The sequence below is a fragment of the Candoia aspera genome, chromosome 1 (genome assembly GCF_035149785.1).
Source record: "Candoia aspera isolate rCanAsp1 chromosome 1, rCanAsp1.hap2, whole genome shotgun sequence".
Taxonomy (NCBI): Eukaryota; Metazoa; Chordata; class Lepidosauria; order Squamata; family Boidae; genus Candoia; species Candoia aspera.
This window is the reverse complement of record NC_086153.1, coordinates 211,230,201-211,247,912: the sequence shown is the minus strand read 5'-3', so window position 1 is coordinate 211,247,912 and position 17,712 is coordinate 211,230,201. Positions and strand designations below refer to the sequence as shown.

The following is a 17,712-nucleotide window of genomic DNA, read 5'->3' as shown; positions in this document are numbered from 1 at the left end:
AAGACAAATACATTCTAACAGCAAGTATCCAGGAACGATATGTAAAATAACACTGATATCTAGCATTAGGTTAGGTATAAAATATAACAGATGATGATGCCTGAACTAATGTGAGATACTGTGGATTCCTTTATATGAACCTATATATATATAACCTATAATTCCCAAATCTTGCTAGAAGAAAAACGAAAGGAAGGGGATAGAAGGATTTCATTAATGTTGCTGAAATATTTGCACGACCATTGAAGTAGAAATGTACTTCTTAGTGTATTTGTGACCTTTTGTTTATTACAGTGTATATATCTTCTTTTGTTGTTGTTTAGACAAAAGGCATATTGTTTTCGGGTTAGATAAAGAGGCAGCGCAAACTGTCACTGCAGTTCCCGTGGTTTTTGTCTTACATAGCGTTAAAGATATAGCCAGCTTCCAAACCTGTTTAAATTATTCTGCAGTACTGTAATTGCACAGGAGTCTCTGCTCTTAATTCCTGTATAAACCAAATTGTCATGACTAGAGAAGGAAACTATTAAAATGCATCTTCATAAGCACATGAGTTAGAAACCAAATCGTTTTAGACAATGCTTTTGGCAGCACTTTTGTTCACTCGTAGGGAAAAGGTCTATTTCAAGAGAAAAAGACACCTGGCAAAGGTATTCATGCACGCAAACATGCATGAATTCATTTTGGTGCAAATTTGAATAGTTTCCTATTCTAGATCAGCTTTTGCATAGGTTAGACCAATGTTTCTCAACCTCAGCACCTTTAAGATGTGTGGACTTCAACTCCCAGAATTCCCCAGCCAACCATGCTGGCTGGGGAATTCTGGGAGTTGAAGTCCATACATCTTAAAATTGCCGAGGTTTGTTTATTTATTTATTTTTTATTTATTTATTTATTTATTTATTTATTTATTTATCACACTTTATCACTGCCCATCTCCCTCCCAAGGAGGGACTCTGGGCAGTTTACAATAAATTCCAAAAAATACCGATTTTTCTTCCCTAAGATAATGTTGCTGAATCAGTTTAGGCATGCACCCATGGAGATACCTGATTGGATAATGGCAGTCAGATGATTCTGTTAGAATTTTTTTATATTTCCTTACCAGGTTCGTTTCTGAGCTGGGACCAAAGAACCAGGCAGTTGCATGAAATTAAGTTCTTTATTCTTCACCCAAGAGCAAAAGTGAATACATCAAGCTGTTACGTGGGCAGCCACACAGGACCCCCTTCTTACAGCACATTATATACATTCCATTCAACTCCTCCTTTAGAATACCACCCCTTACTCAGTTACCCATACTCCACCTTAACCTCATTCCATATTAGGAGTTTCCTTCCTTTACTCTATCTTATTATCATTCCATATAAGGGACTTCCTTCCTTCCATCCTTGCTGGGGTGCCTTGACCATTATTAAACAATGCCTTTCCTCTGGAGAAGCTATCCTTGGAATGTACCCCTTATCTTGTTTCTATGCACACAGCTATCTGTCAAGGCCTGTAGGCCTCTGAGAAAGGAACAGGAAGAAAGTAAACAGGACTCTTCTAGGAAATACAGCATGGTTTCAGGGCCGTAATACAAGTGCAAATGTTTCTAACATATGAATACTACATATAACATGAAATATATTTGTATTTAAGTTCTATATATGTAAAATCTTCTATCAATTCATTCAGTAATCTCTTTTGACCAGTCCATCCCTATATTTTGAAAAAGAATCAGGCTGGAACAAAGGGTTAAAAATCAGTGACATGGATATCCCTTGTCCTTCAACACAGTATAGTTTGCTAGAATGCAGGGGTGATGAGTGCCGGACTAGGAGTGAATCCCTGCTCACCTAGCCCGGAATACCAGTAATCTGGCACTATAATTACAATTGTTCTGTAGTGCTCACTTTTAAACCTTGAGGCTTGCTAAGTTGGCACTCACCTATCCTGAATGATACCGCTGTCTAATAAGGAAGTTGGAGGAAGAGAGCGTTTACTTTTTCTTCTCTGTGATGTATTAGTTTGGAGTACAGCCTTTCACTATTTTCACCCTGCTTTTTGGAGTGGTGGAAATTATTTGTTATCAAGAGTCATTTCTCCATTGAGGGTCCTGAGACGTATATTCCCAATCTCATTTCCAGCAGGCGAAGATGCTCTTTCAAGGCCATGGGAGCACCCATCACTGCTTCCTTCCCTTGTCTGAAATGAACTTATTGGGCCCTGAAGCACAAGAGTGGAAGAAAGCAGTGATGATGGCACTCACAGCAATAAGAAAAACAAAGATTATCTGTTCTGTTTGTCGTGCTGCTATTTGCAGTGATATGAACAGGAGTGATTGCTTTGGTGAGTACCCTTGTTGCAATGCCCACCTCTGATGATGATGATATGATGATGATGATAATACTACTACTATTTGAAAGATCTGTTTTCACATTTTTACACAGCAAATATCAATTAAATCCATTTCCAGATTGCAAAGCAGAAACAACCCTTTAGTACCTTTGCAATTTTATGCTACATTTAGTGTAATTAACCTCACATTATATGTAATTAAATGCTGTGATCCTGCTACAAAATTGTAGCATCATGGGACATTATACAGAAAGGGGCTATTGAGCTTGTCTCTCATTTCAAGAAATTTACACCTCGATCTTAATTATCTGAAGAATAAACTTATTAGGTGAGGTCTCATTTTCTATACGGCATTTGCATGACCTACACATTATTTCAACTTTCCAAGCAGCAACCTTAAATCAGTGTGATAAAATTATTGGAATCCTTTCAAGGTTGCCATGTTCTTATATTATTTTAACTAGCCCTTTAGTTTAACCATATGTACATTCTTGCTCCTGCAGTGTCTCTTTTGTTCACTTAATCTCTTCTACTGTTTGGCAAGAGATAACAAATTAAGGATTGGTAAAATGTAACTTGAAGATCTAATTATTATGGAATACTTGTAGTGTTTTTGCTCTTCATTATAACTCTTCAGGATTTGTTTTTAACAAAATGCTTTCTTATCACAGCCTTTGTATTCAAGAAACCATCCCTTTGACCTCTCGCTCCTGTATTATGCCTAAAGACTGTGAAACGTCAGACTGGTCTTCCTGGAGCTCCTGTTCAAAGACTTGTTACTCAGGGGATCTCTCTCCAGGATTCCGCAGCAGAGCAAGGACTATAAAGCACATGGCTATTGGAGCTGGGAGAGAATGTCCTGAAACCAAAGAAAGAGAGGCCTGCAATACTGGTGGTGGAAGAAAACACCTCCATCCTTGCCCAAGGTATCCGATACCTTTCTATTTTTCTTATTCCACTAGAGTTGATCTTCAGATGCATCTGGTGGTTTTATGCTACTGTGGTCCCACATGGTCTAATGCAGAGCAAAAGAGTGGATCAATGCACATTTCTAGGTATATGACACAAATACCTGAACCTATGTCCTGCGTGTAACTCAGGGTGCTTGTTATGTTCTTCAGTGTAGAGAGTAAGGAAGGTGATCTCGAAGGAGACATGCAGGAGCATTTTTAAAGTTTAGAACAGCCAAATAACAATCGGGAAGTGGCTCAGACAAACTAATTCAACTGAAGTATAAGGAGGAGGAGGTATAGCGCCATCAGACTTGCAAGGTTCTGTTATAATAGCCAATCTAAATAAAAGTAGTTTTAGCCTTCCTGTGGAGTTGAATTGCTGGTCTGGTCCATCTAGTGGGACTGACATTCTGTATCCCAACACACCCAGGCAGAAAAATATTCTAAGTGCCTTTGTGTCAACATTCCCTTGAGCATTACCTAAGTTTGATAATGGGTTAAATGAGAGCAAACGAACTATTCAGGAGGATGCCTGCCTTTGGAAATGAAGCTCATCTTGTTCTTGATGTTTGAGCTTCCCCTGAAAGAACAGCCTGGGTGTGCTCTTTGGTTTTCAGCTATCACTAGATTCACAGGTGACAATAATAGAGAGGAGTGCAGTCACACCATTACTGCTAGAGTGTAGCAACCATGGCTGCTCCTGAGTTAAATGGACTTGCAACACTTCTGGGTGCCCTGGTCACATTCCATCCAGACTATGCAAAATGCTGTACATGAAAAATATGCAGAAGTTGCAAGAGGTAGGAACTAGGCTGCTAACCCATGCAAAGTGTTGGGTTCACAGAATAGCCATACTGAAAAATCTGCACTATTGCTTTCCAGGCACAATTTGAAGTATTGGCATGAATGATTAAAGCCTCAATGGCTTAGGCATTGACTGTTTGAGCCATTGCCTAACCTGTTAAGAACCTGCTGCTAAAACATGTAGGAAAGGCTCTCAGAAGTTGTTGTCTCCACCCTCCCATAGCATGCTAATCTTAGGAATAAAATAAATTTGTCATTAACATGTGGAAAAGTTCCTTTTCAGAGATAGATCTTCCTCAGTATTTTGGAGACTGTGTTCACATGTACAGTACTGGGGGTGATATTGGGGTGAATGAAGGATGAAAAATACAGTCTATGCCCTTTTGTTGCTGTTTCACTGATGTGAGAATTTTTTCATTTGCTGTGAGAATAATGTAAGGTTTTTGCATAATTTATCATATTCATTATCAATAAAAAGAGAAAGTAAGTTTAATATTAGAACCAAAGCAAAATATGAAAAAAACACATACATAGATGTTTAGTACATAATGGTTAGGTATATAATTAGATGTGTAACATAACTATTGGGCATATAATTATTTAAAAGCAATGAGGTTTCAAATTTATTATACTTTATCCATGTTGTGGGTTCTGACCTTGACTTTCTATTGTTATTGAATTCTGCAGAATTGGCCTTCTGCTTTTAATAAGTTAGAAATCAGTAGATAAAAGTCAAAAAGAGATTATGGGTTAGAGGGTTGTATGCCAACAGAACAAGGGTGAGACCACTGGATCACAGCTCCTGCTGTTTGAAAACACTATCACTGACGTGAGAGCATGCCAAAGGTATCTTCTAAGCTATCAGGTTTTGTAAATCCGGTTGTAAGCATCCTGCTACACTGTGCTCAATATCAGCTGAAAATCAGTATTTTCAACTCTTTTAAAGCAGTAAAATAAAAGCTGTTGAATACGACTGTGCAGGGATCCAGATTTGAAGAGGAAAAGGTCCCTCAGAATACATGGGGGCACTCACTTCACACCTATCAGCAGTTCTGTGTGATGCCAGGAAAAGATATGTTTGATTTAAGGAGGTGCCGGTGGGTGTGTTGTGAGAACAAAATGAGAGGAAAAAAGACAAGTGTTTCTGAGAGCTAAGAGCATCCTCTTTTTGCTTGTAAAACTGTTAGGAGAATAAAAACCAAAGTCGCTGTAATTTTCCTTTCTTGGAGTAAAAAAGAACTCTTAGTATATACTTACAGCTTTTGACTTTTCAAGGAATAATTAGAGTTAGGAAGGCTGGCAGCCATTCCCTCCCTCTCTCTCTCTGTCCCTCCCTCTCTCTCTCCCTCCCTCCCTCTCTCCACATACACATACATACATAGTTCCAGACACATTTGGATACGATTTGAATTTTTTGGGAAAAGGCAAAACATGCATAAGTATTGAATTCAAGGCAGTTCATCTTATTTGATGAACCTACATTGGAAAAAACAAGCACTAAATTAATACGTGAATGTTTATAGTACATTCCCAAGCCAACCTTTTGGTATTTTTCAAGACCTACTTATTACCCTACTGCTTCATACATGTGGATAAGAGGAACATTTAACAAACAAACAAAATAATTAATATTAAGTCTTGCTTATTGGGTCTGATGTGATACTCCAATCCATAGTGCCATAAAGTTGTTTTTCCCCTGTTTTTTTGTATTGGAATACTTACTACCAAAATGTTTGCAGGTGAATGATTTTCTGTAAAATAGGTTACCAATTACAGCTGGTCCTCGCTTAGTGACCACAATTGGGACCAGCAACTTTGTTGCTAAGTGCTGTGGTCAATAAAATAGAAATTCATGTGACTGTGATGGGCTTACGATCTCACTTCCCCCTTGGTTTTTAAGTGAAGTCCTGCAGCTGTTAAGTGGAACATCACATGACTATGACATACAATTTTACTTCCACCGTCTCTATTAACTCTGCTTGTCGCAAGCCAGTTGCAAAGTACATAAATGGCAACCATGTGACTGCGGGATGCTGCGATGGTCATAAATGCAAGGACTGGTTGTAAGCTATTTTATTTACCCTGTTGTAACATCAAACGGTTGCTAAACGAGGCAGTTGGTAAGTGAGGACTATCTGTATAAGCAGCCAAAATCCAGATGACCGTGACATGATAGTGTAATGTCATATGAAATTTTGTAACTCAAACCTGATAGCTCAACTTTAAAGTAGATTGTGGGCTGATCATACTTCCTGCTGGGCCACTTACCGTTTTGGGAGGTGGCAATAGATGACATCATCCTCAGCCTGCATTTAAGTTTCTGAGAAGGTGACCTCCACTTCTTGCTCTTCATCAAAAATAGTGCTTCCCCCCTCCCCTGGGGGAATCACGGCAGTCTAGTATGCCTACCATGCTTCATTTTCTCTTACACATATGCCTTCATTCCAGTTGGATGTTGTGCACTCTTGCAAATGTTCATCCCTACCTCCCACTCTCCCTTCTTCAACAGGAATTGTTTTGCTGGGCTGCCTGCCATAAAAGGCTGGTTTTGTTGTTGTTGTTGTTGTTGTTACATCTTCAGTAACGCAAGGGTGACATGCTGCCTATTTCTCTCCCCATCGCTCACCCCCACCCCTTTTACCTGGGAGAAACTAGCAATTGTTTGTTTTCAAGGTTTATATGCTGCTCCAATTGAAACTGACTCTCAGTGGCTTACTGTACCCTCTTTATGTACATCAGGTTGAAGAATGCAAAGTCTAAAATAAATAATACAGTTAAATGCAAAGCACAGTGATGGGGGGGGGGGCTTAGTGCTCTAGATCTGTAGTCTTTTCTGTATGCAAATCTTTGAGGACATGTGGTTTTCATTGAAGACTTTTGTCATGAGCCTCGCCCAGCTCTTTGTCCTTGAAATCTTCCCATCTGCTATGTCTGCCCATACACCACTGTTTATTATTCTTCCTCTCACTTGGTAGAATTGTGAAATTCACCTGGGGGGGGGGGAAATAGAAGAAAACAAAGATCCACAGTTTTACAGTGAAGATAGAAAATCTTTACTTTACAGTAAAGACAGGAAAAAAGAAGGAAAAAGTCCAACCTTTCACCAGTCTAGCAGCCCAGGATGAATGAAATGGTCATGGAAGGCAGTGGTCAAGGGCCGCTGGAACTGTGACATATTTAATGAAATGAAACACAGCCAATGAATAATAGTACCACTTGAGACAGTGCACTATGGATAAGACAAGTTTGGAACAAAATCCATGGGGTGTCTAATCCTTTTGATGTCGATATAATCCTTCTGGTTTTTCTCTGACATTAAAAAAATCTGTAGGTTTTCTTATTTTTAATTAACTCATTTTTTACTAATGTTTACAGGGGTATTTTGCCCTCATGGCTTTTTTCCCCCTGTTGGTTTCCTTTCAGTTTGGGAAATACTGAGAAGTTCAGAACATTCTCGAGAGAATGTGGTCTGAAGCAATTTCTCCAAATTAAATGGAATTTGCACTCCAAGAATAGCACCTAGTCTTTCAATCCTGTTCATTTGCAAAACTGTTGAACAGACCTCTTTGTAAGCAAACTGGACTTTACATAAAAGCTTTATATTCCTTATTCTCTACAAGATATTCATGGAAAACATCTGAATGGAAGGAATGTGACGTTTATCTCCTGTTAGAACGGCAGGATCCTCGACTTGATAAACATGCAGCACTTTGTGGAGGTGGGATACAGATTCGCGAGGTCTACTGTGCCCAGACGATATTGGAGAAAATGCACAAGTCAAAGGAAGGTACATAGAATTTATTTACATCTCTTATGGTGGAAGAGATTGGGGGGGGGGGATACAGAAAATCCCATGTTTTATCTCTCTGATATCTAGGTGATCTGGGGAAAAATGGCTTGGTACTTCCAGTCTATGTAACTGAACTAGATGAGATGAAGCAGTGGTTTGAGTCTGTGTAAGGCAGTCTGCATTCTTATAAATAACCAAATTGGCATGAAATAAAAATGGAAAGGAAGAACGTGCTTGTACTGCAGCAAAAGTTGAAAAGTTCGATTCCTGGTTCCTGTAGCAAGTAAACGAAATCTAGATTCGTTTTATGTAGTACACATGCATGTGCACCATGCACAAACACACCACATGTACCTGCGGCTTAAGGGGTCCAGAAAAATGATCTTTCCTCTCTTTCTATGTCTGCATGGAACGTAATATATGTCAACTATCTTTCCCATTCATTTCAGTGGACAATGCAGACTACCACGTAAGACCATCCCTGCACATATGTAAGAGTGATGTATGTGCTTGTGAGGTTTAGGTCATTTATAAGGAGGATATTAAAAGATTCTTCTACCATAACTTAAGAGAACAGTTTGCAATAAAAACATGATATTGGAAGAGTGGACACATTAGCTGAATATGCAATTGTCAGATAAGGTTTGAGTATTTGTTTTAGTTTCTGAAACCGACTCGTTTTCTGAATTCAGAAGAAATGCGAGTGATTACAGATGAATAATTTATGTCTGCCTAGTTATTTTTTTGGTGGTGGTGGTGGCTGTTTTCTATGCCCATTCTTTCTGCAAAATACAGTTTTGCTGCAGAAGTGGTGGTAATAATACTGTACCTGAAACCTGAACAAAGGAAAAGCAAGTCTGTCTTTAAGAGAGGTCGCTTGCCTCCCCATATGGGCTGGACCCACTTCTTGCTTGCTGCTGAATATCAATTTTGTCCATTTGCAGGAGGAGGCTTGTGCACCCTTCTCCCCACCCCACTCACCACAAAGAACACCTTTGCCTCCTGCTAAGCTCATATACAGCATTTGCAGGAAGAATCTTTATGAAGTGAGGCAAGATAATGACTCTGTTCATTAGCGATTCTGCTGTGTTATCTTCTGCTTTCTTTTCTCTGGATGGTTGCCCTTGTGTCAGAGTTTTGCTGAACAGACATGGAACCGTCAAAAAAACTTAAGAGGACTGACTTGATCCAAGCCATAAAAGCAGAGCTTTGATATTGCCTAATTTAAAATATAAAAGCATTGTAATACAGCCAACGTATAGAAGTCAGTTCTTAGAATTAATTATGAAAATCTTGGTTAATTGGTTCAGTTCACTGTGGTGGGGAAAAGATTTTCCAAAGTTTTAGGCTGCTTTAAAACTGAAGGAGGAATGTTTCCCATTTAAACATCAAAGACCAGCTAATACTGATGTTTTAGTACACTACAATAAAAACACTTCAGTCTCTCTCTTTAGAAGCGCTCAGAATGGTATAGAGTCCACCTTCCCTGAAGCATTCAGAACAGAGAGATACAGATTTTACACTATGCCATGCGCCCATGTACAGGGTTTTACGTGTTTCCATCCCTTATTTTTACACAGTGTGTAACCTATGTGGTGTTTTCAATTATACCGACCACCAAGAGGCACTGAATTTCTGGTTTCATCCTCTTTGGGATTTATCAGACATCAGTAGTCAGATGTTATTCTATGGGGTTCAAAACCTCTACCAGGAATTGAATTCATGGACCTTAGTGTGTAGAGCAGTGTTTCTCAACCTTAGCAACTTTAAGATGTGTGGACCAACTCCCAGAATTCCCCAGCCAGCATGCTCGCATGTATACAGTGCATTAGCTTTAGGAGCTATCTATGGTGCTCAATGGTTACAGAAGGGATATACAGCATAGAAGCTCTCAGAATAGACTTTACTTTCTTCTCTATCTGACACAGAATTGGTATATTTTATTTAGTTTAAAGACAAAGCTCAGTAGCATTCAAACTTTATTTTTCAGAGAGAAAGGTCAGCCATTATCTCAGAATCCTAGGTAAAAAGTAGTACAGTAGGTGATCCCTACAGCACCTGCTGCAACACTAAATAATTGTTTCCATTTGAAATCCCTGTTTTGAAATGATTCTAAATCTAGACCATTGGGTTGAAATATCTTGCCTTATCTCTGTGCTGCCTTTGTCTTTTCCCCACCTTCTGTCTGGTATGCATCTCAGAGAATTTGACAACCTCAAATTGCTTATTGTTTTGTCATCTTTTGTTTAGTCCTAAGAGAGGTATTGCTAAAGTGGTCATACAATATAATGCAGGGATTTCCATTCTGTGGGTTTTACAAGCTCATGGAACGGGGCCGTGACCAAATTTGCAGGTCACTGGAAATTCGAAAGGGATTTGTAAACTTAAGGCATGGTCCTTGGCAGAACTTGCTTCTGCTCCTCCTGGCAGGCACTTGTCCAGATGGAGTGGGACTGTTGTCAGTCAGGGCTTTGGTGTGATCTTGCAGGAATCCATCTCTGGTCATTAATAGTATGCACACCTGGGGCTTGACTGCAAGGTGCAGGGAGAAATCCCAGAACAAGCTCTTGCAGGGACCCAACCCCATATGCCCCTGTCTGCCCAGAGGTGGACTGCTGTCTGCCTTATGGAATAATACATGTTTGGTTCAGGAATAAAAACAGCAATCCAATAAACCAGAATATGTTGGACTAGGACCAAATGTTCCTGCACACTCTTTCTTTCCTCTTACCCTTCTTTTCCTTTTTTCATATACCTCATGTAATATACTCCTGTGTATTTACAGATTAAGCTAGTTCATTCCTTTTCTTATTCAGATGTTGCAGTTTACATAACCTTACATTTTGCCTTAAGACATGGTGAAGAAGGGACTGGGCTACAGACTGATCTTTGCCTGCAGTAATCTCTCCAGACTGAATAATACAGTTCAGCCATGAGATTAAGAAAAGCAGAAAGCACGTAGGAGATGGAGACATGGCCATGAATGGCTTATGAAGATAAAGTTGTTTGATGTTAAGGGGAAGCATAAAATGAGACTCTCTGCTTTCTCATATTTTGAGGTTTTTACCACCTCCTTAAGAGCCAAAAATGTACTAAAAATAAGCAGATTGTGACATAGGAGGAGTGACTTGGAAACCTTACTTATTACTTAATTGCCATCTATAAATGGATACATAGAGTCTAGTGACTATCAAGTCATTAATATTGGAATATTAAAACTTAGTACACTTGTGATTGTGCTTGACAATAAGCCACATGCAAAGTTACCAATGTCCTTGACCCAGAAATTAGAATCTTGCATTCTTTGCTTATTCTTTGCATATCCTACAGCAGTGTTTCTCAACCTTGGGAACCTGAAGATGTGTGGACTTCAAATTCCCAAGGTTGAGAAACACTGTCCTACAGGCTTTGGTCTGTGAGAAGAGGGGCTACTGGGAAATTGGATTTTGTCAATCATAACAAAGAAAGAAAGGAAAATATGGTACTTTCCTTTTCCAGGTTGCTTAGCACATGGTCATTCGGAACTGTCAAAACTAGAAGGATTGATTAGGAAAGGTGCATTTTCTGTTTATCTTACCTATGCTTGCCACCTAAAATGTATCAGTTAGAAGTCCCTTATAGTCCGTTTTAATTTCTAACAATGGGATTGTGGATTTTGCCAATGGAAAACTGTGGTTCTATTCTAAATAGAAGCAAATTCACTATACTGGCTGAATGGAATAATTGTAATGGTTGCCTATTCTGACAAACTCAGTCTCACAAGCAGGTGCTTAAGGATAACTGATTTATTGAAAGAATAGTATGCAGATACAAAGAAAGCTGAGAATGAGCAAAAGCGCGCCAAATACAAACTAAAAACCCTTGCTTCAAACCCAGTTCTGCCCTTGCTCGCGCTTAGCAACCACCCCCTCTCAGGTGCTAGCAACCATTGCCCACATCGGCCTGAGAAAGTAACCTTGAACACATTCCGTAACCCAAACATACATTCCACAGTTACAGCAAGGAGATTACAGCCTGGCACGGCTGGAAATCTCCACCCAACAAACACGGATCAGGAAAGTGACATGCGAAACGTTACGATGTATTCAGAACATTGGAACGATGAACATGACATACCGCCCCCCTTAAAAAACAACAAATTAAGGAGCAGGTTTAGCAGGATATGCAGCATGAAAACGGGCAACTAAAACAGGGGAGTGAACATCACGGGCAGCAACCCATTCTGGATGAGGGAAATGTTTCCATTGGACCAGGTATTGCAAAGTAGAACGAAGGCATCGAGAATCAAGAATCTCCTGGACTTCGAAGTGTTGCTGCCCATCAATCATAATGGGAGCAGGTGGTGAGGGTTGTGGGTGCCAGCGATCAGATTGGTGGAAAGGCTTGAGCAGGCTGCAATGAAAAACAGGATGCAAATGTTTAAGATTATGAGGCAAATCTAATTTAAAAGTAACAGGATTAATTTGAGCCACAATAGGAAAGGGACCCACAAATTTTGGTGCCAACTTTTTAGATGGTTGGGGTGATTTAATGAACTTTGTGGAGAGGTAACCTTTTTCCCCAACTTTGAAGGGTGGCTGAGGTGCCCGTTTGGTGTCAGCATGGCGTTTGTAAGCAGCTTGGGCATCGGCGAGAGCCTGTTTGATTTGAGGCCGGGAGTCCCCCAGATGTGCTGCCCAGTCTGCAGGGGAAGATGGAGGAGACGTTGGTCGCGGCAGCTCTGGGATGGGCACAAAATCCTGACCAAAGACAATGCGAAATGGCACCTGACCAGTGCTCTGATGCACTGCATTGTTGTAGGCGACTTCAGCAAAGGGCAGGAGATCGACCCAATTGTCTTGTTGATAGTTAACAAAAACACGCAGATATTGCTCCAGTGTGGAATTAAGCGCCTCTGTAGATCTGTCAGTCTCAGGATGCGACGCAGTGGAGAGCGCTTGTTTGGTACCCACCAATTTCATAAAAGCCCGCCAAAACTGGGAGGTAAATTGTGTGCCTCTGTCAGTCACCAAACGGGAGGGGCTCCCGTGGAGCCTGTACACGTGTACAAAAAAGAGGCGGGCGAGCTGCTGGGCTGAGGGAATGGAAGCGCACGGAATGAAATGGGCTTGTTTCGAGAAAAAGTCCTTCACAACCCAAATCACAGTTTTCCTCTGGCTTGGAGGTAAATCAATGATAAAATCCATAGAGATCTCCTCCCAAGGGTGAGAGGGACTGGCCACTGGCTGGAGCAACCCCTGGGGCTTACCAACCTTCCGTTTTGAGCCAGCGCAGACAGGGCAGGAAGCAATATATTCCTTAACATCTCGCCTTAGTGTTGGCCACCAGAATTGGCGTCTAACCAAGTGGAGTGTTTTCACAAACCCAAAATGTCCAGCCAGTTTGTCATCATGGCAATGGAGTAAAATGTCTTTGCGTAAAGTCTCAGGCACATAGAGATGATCGTTTTTCCAGGCAAAATCATGGTCAAAAGTAACAGTGTGTAAATTTGCTTGCAACCAAGTGTCAGATTTCAATTGGGAAAGAAACTGTTGTTGCAAGTCTGAGGGAACTGGCAATCGTCCGGGACGGGGTGAAATTGAAGCGTCTGGCTGTTGCGTGTGAGTCTGGCTGCGGGTCACCGCTGCCAGACTCAATTGTGGGTCCGTCCACAGTGTACCGACTACATCAGGTACAGTGCTGGAATCCTGGGGTCTGCGGGAAAGTGCATCAGCCAGAAAGTTTTTCCTTCCCGGAATAAATTTCAACTTAAAATCAAAACGGCTGAAGAATTGAGCCCATCTGGTTTGCTTTGGGTTGAGCTTACGAGGTGCACTGAGTGCTTCGAGGTTCTTGTGATCAGTCCAAACCTCGAAAGGGTGGGTAGCCCCCTCCAACAAATGGCGCCAAGTGTCTAAAGCCGCCTTGACAGCAAAAGCCTCTTTCTCCCAAACGTGCCACCGCCTTTCAGTCTCAGAGAATTTACGGGAGAGATAAGCACAAGGCTTCAAACATCCCGACTCATCTGCTTGTAGCAGGAGCGCTCCAATGGAGAAATCAGAAGCATCCACTTGCACCACAAATGGCTTGCTAGGATCGGGATGCTGTAGAATGGGTTCTGCTGTGAATAGCTTTTTAAGCTGGTCAAAAGCCACCTGGAATGAGGGCGTCCATTTCAACAACGCCCCCAGATTCTTTGTCCTCCGTGTGTCCCCCTGCCCTTTAGTTTTTAGTAGCTCAGTGAGGGGCAACGCTATCCCCGCGAACCCCTGGATAAACTGGCGATAATAGTTCGCGAATCCGAGGAAACTTTGGAGCTGCCGACGTGTGCGTGGTGGCTCCCATGCTAGAATGGCTTCAATCTTAGCTGGATCCATTTCAATACCCTTGTCTGAAATTCTATAGCCCAAATAGTCAATTTGAGATTTATGAAAAGCACATTTGGACAATTTAGCATACAGTTCAGCCTTTCTCAGCTTGCTGAGCACTTGTCTAAGCAGTTCTATATGTTCCTCCATGGTTTCAGTATAGATTAACACATCATCCAAATACACCAAGACCCCTTTGAATAAATGGTCATGCAAGACCTCATTGATCAGTTGCATAAAAACTCCAGGCGCCCCCGCCAGACCAAAAGGTAACACTTTATACTGGAAAGAGCCCAAAGGACAATTGAAAGCAGTTTTCCATTCATCCCCCTCCCTTATACGAATGCGGAAATATGCCTCCCTCAGGTCCAACTTAGAGAATATTTTACCTTTTGCCAGATGTGATAACATGTCTTTGATTAACGGGACGGTTAAACATGACAATAATAAGCTTGGAAAAATAATACATAACATATTCTTGTGAATACTTCAGAAAAAATAAGAGAAGGGTAGAAGAAAAAGTATGATCTTCATGAGACAAATCAATGGCAAATATTGAATATTTTCATTAAGTCGCTTGGGGATTAAACTATTAAATTGCAAGATCAATTTTATGCCTTTTTTAATGAAGGTGTTTCATAGTACTTTCTTCTTCTCCTTCTCCTTCTCCTTCTCCTTCTTCTAGAACCCAAAGTTGTAGGTCTGAAATCTTTTTTCCATGAAAAAAAGAAAATGTTTATTTTTAAATATTTCCTCTAATTTATCTTGTTTACATACATTTTGGGACATGTTCTTTCTCAGAGTTTGCTAGTAATTTCTAATTGATATGTTTTATCTGATAAGTGCTAGTAAGGTCCATGTATTGTTTAAAATAAATTGTTCCTCTCTTAGTCATTGGGAAAAGACTAAAATATGAGGCATTTTGAGCAACTTCTTAAAGATTTGCAGATTCATCTTGTTTGATATGCAAGTGTGCAACACATAAAAGTAAATCCTGATAAAAGGAGATGAGCCAAGATGTTTTTAAAATCCAAATATAATTTTGCTTTAGTGGATATTTTTTAGTTGTGCAAATGGCCATTCTTTGATTTAGCTCCAGGTTATTTGCATGCTTATTTGTTTCAGTGCTTTAGAGGTAAAATAAGCAGAAGTAAAAGATTCTACATACATTTTAAAATGTGTCTTAGTTGCAGATTCAGACAACATATTGTGTTGAATGTTGCTCTTACCTTATTTTAGACACTGATGTTTTACATGGATAAAATTGTATACAATGTTGATATGGTTCTGTTTTGTAGTACTGTTGATAAAGGAATTTTCTGAAATGTTTTGGCCTTCTATACAATAAAATATTTCCTACTAGCACTGGAGATACTTCATTTCCTCTTTTTTCATTTAGACATTTTTCTTTTTCAGAAATAGTTTGTTAATGTTTTCTACTACAGATTAAGGTTACTATGGTAACGAATCATTTTGGCCGGGTGCAGAGGTTGAATTCAACTGTCCCCTTTTCGAATGTTAATTTTTGCACCTGGGGAAAGAAGAACTTGCTTGGACTTGTTTTAGTTTCTGTTTCCTTTCTGTGTAGGCATGTAGCTGCTCTGAGAGCCTGCAAGAATGCAGAAGCCTTTAAAATATGTTTTGCTTTCTGTAAATAAAAATTATTTTTATAGAAATGCCTGGTGTGTGTGATTTTTCTGATCTCTCCTGGGCTAAAGGCTTTCCCAGCAATCTGCCAACATAGTTCACCATCTGTATTCTCCAGAATCACGCTATTCCCTTTAGTTCTTTTACTTTCTAAATACAGGTCAAAACCTTTTGTATGATTAGTCTGCATAGGCAAGGCCTGATACTAGACAAAAAATCTTAAAATTATTATTGAGATTTGAAAGGAAAGGGACACATAGTGCATTTTTTTCTCTGCCCCCAAAGAGGGGGTGCTTAGTCAAAATGGTATTTCACTTCCCTTTTAAAAGCCATTGGAAGCCCCAGTTCCATCACTGTTCCCCTGGCAGTGCATCCTACCTCAGTGATTGGCAGCAGGTCCACAGCTCAGCAGATCACATTGCCTACAGCATGATAAACCTTGCCATCTTGTTCTAAAGGCCCAATTTTATATCATAAGATGGAGGAACAGTTCCTGATGGCATTTGTTTCTTCTTGACCAGCTTAAAGGAGACCACTGTAACTATTTGAAATACATGTTGTTGTTAAATGTTCACAGAGGTTCACAAAAAAAACCCCTCTCACAACTACTTGAAGTAAACACATGAGACTTCAGTGAGTTACTTGGTGCAGCTGGTAGGAAAAATACTTAGTTATCATCTGATTCCCAGAGATTTTATCAAATGTTAAACATCAAAAGACAGTCAGTCCAGCTATCCTTTTAATCAAAGGACCGTGGTCAGTGAACTGGTGACTTTTTCCCTTTTCAGGGTGACAGTGACCTTCTGGGAGCCTTCTGTTTCCTTTCTAAGATCCAGGGTTCTTTCTTGTGGGCAAAAAAAACATACAGTGCCTGAAATTTGGTGTCAGCACTAGACCATTCGAGCATTCACACAATAACAGTCAGGAGCCCAGATTCCTTTAACTGTTTAATGAAGCGAAATGACTGGGACAGAAGCAAAGCTGCGAATGGAGAATTCCCGCTAAAACATACATTTAAAACTACATTCCCTTGTCTGCCTCCCTTTCCCACAAAAGTATGTCACCCCCCCTCCCATCCAGGTGGTGTTTCTGGTGTATCTCGAACCACTGGCCTTGATGTGACCCATCATAAATCTGTAGCCATAATAATGCAATTCACACTCCAACTCCACACCCCCTCCCATCCGGCGACAGAGAGTCTAAGACATTGATAAGGAAGTGATGGAAGATGCTCCGATAAGGGGTTCTTTGAACCTTTGATCGGAGGGATCTGACATTTGGGTTCAGGCTACAAAGTTGATTTAGAATGCATGTTGAGCATATCACAGATGGTTGTAGCTTAATTCTAATTGTCATGAGCTCTGCTGAATTAAATGAGATAGATACAAAAAGGGGTTTCAGTCTGCCACTAAAAAGGATTAGTTTCTGTGCCTAGTTGTTCATGTTGTTTTGATCAATCTAATGTAGGAATGATGTAGGAGCCCCCTGCTCGCCATCCATACTCATGACATTATTTGTGGCAATAATTATATAATTAGAAGGGTAATTTTTTGCAATATGACCTTGAATCAATAGCCAAATATTTTCAGACACTGGTTCCATCTTTAATGCCATATACAACCTATAATTCATTTTATCTTAATAAGTTTGTGTTTCTCTTTTTTTTTAATGTCTGATTCTGTTTCTCATGTTCTTTCTATTGTTTTACTTTAAAATGCAAACAGTAACAAAAGAAAACGGTAATTGTTCTGCTGGTGAGGGTTGATGAGGGCAAGGGATATGACATATGATCAGCAGAATTTAGCCATGTGACTTTTACATAAAGTGGAAG

The 17,712-nt window shown here is 40.1% G+C and overlaps 1 protein-coding gene across 1 annotated transcript in view; it reads left to right on the top strand.

Annotated features, from left to right (window-relative positions):
- THSD7B (thrombospondin type 1 domain containing 7B) overlaps positions 1 to 17,712 on the top strand; it is a 456,317-nt gene that overhangs the window by 121,640 nt on the left and 316,965 nt on the right. The window contains exons 3-4 of the mRNA XM_063318405.1: positions 3,012 to 3,266; positions 7,718 to 7,884. Coding sequence (XP_063174475.1) covers positions 3,012 to 3,266; positions 7,718 to 7,884 — 422 coding nt within the window. The remainder of the gene's footprint in view (positions 1 to 3,011; positions 3,267 to 7,717; positions 7,885 to 17,712) is intronic.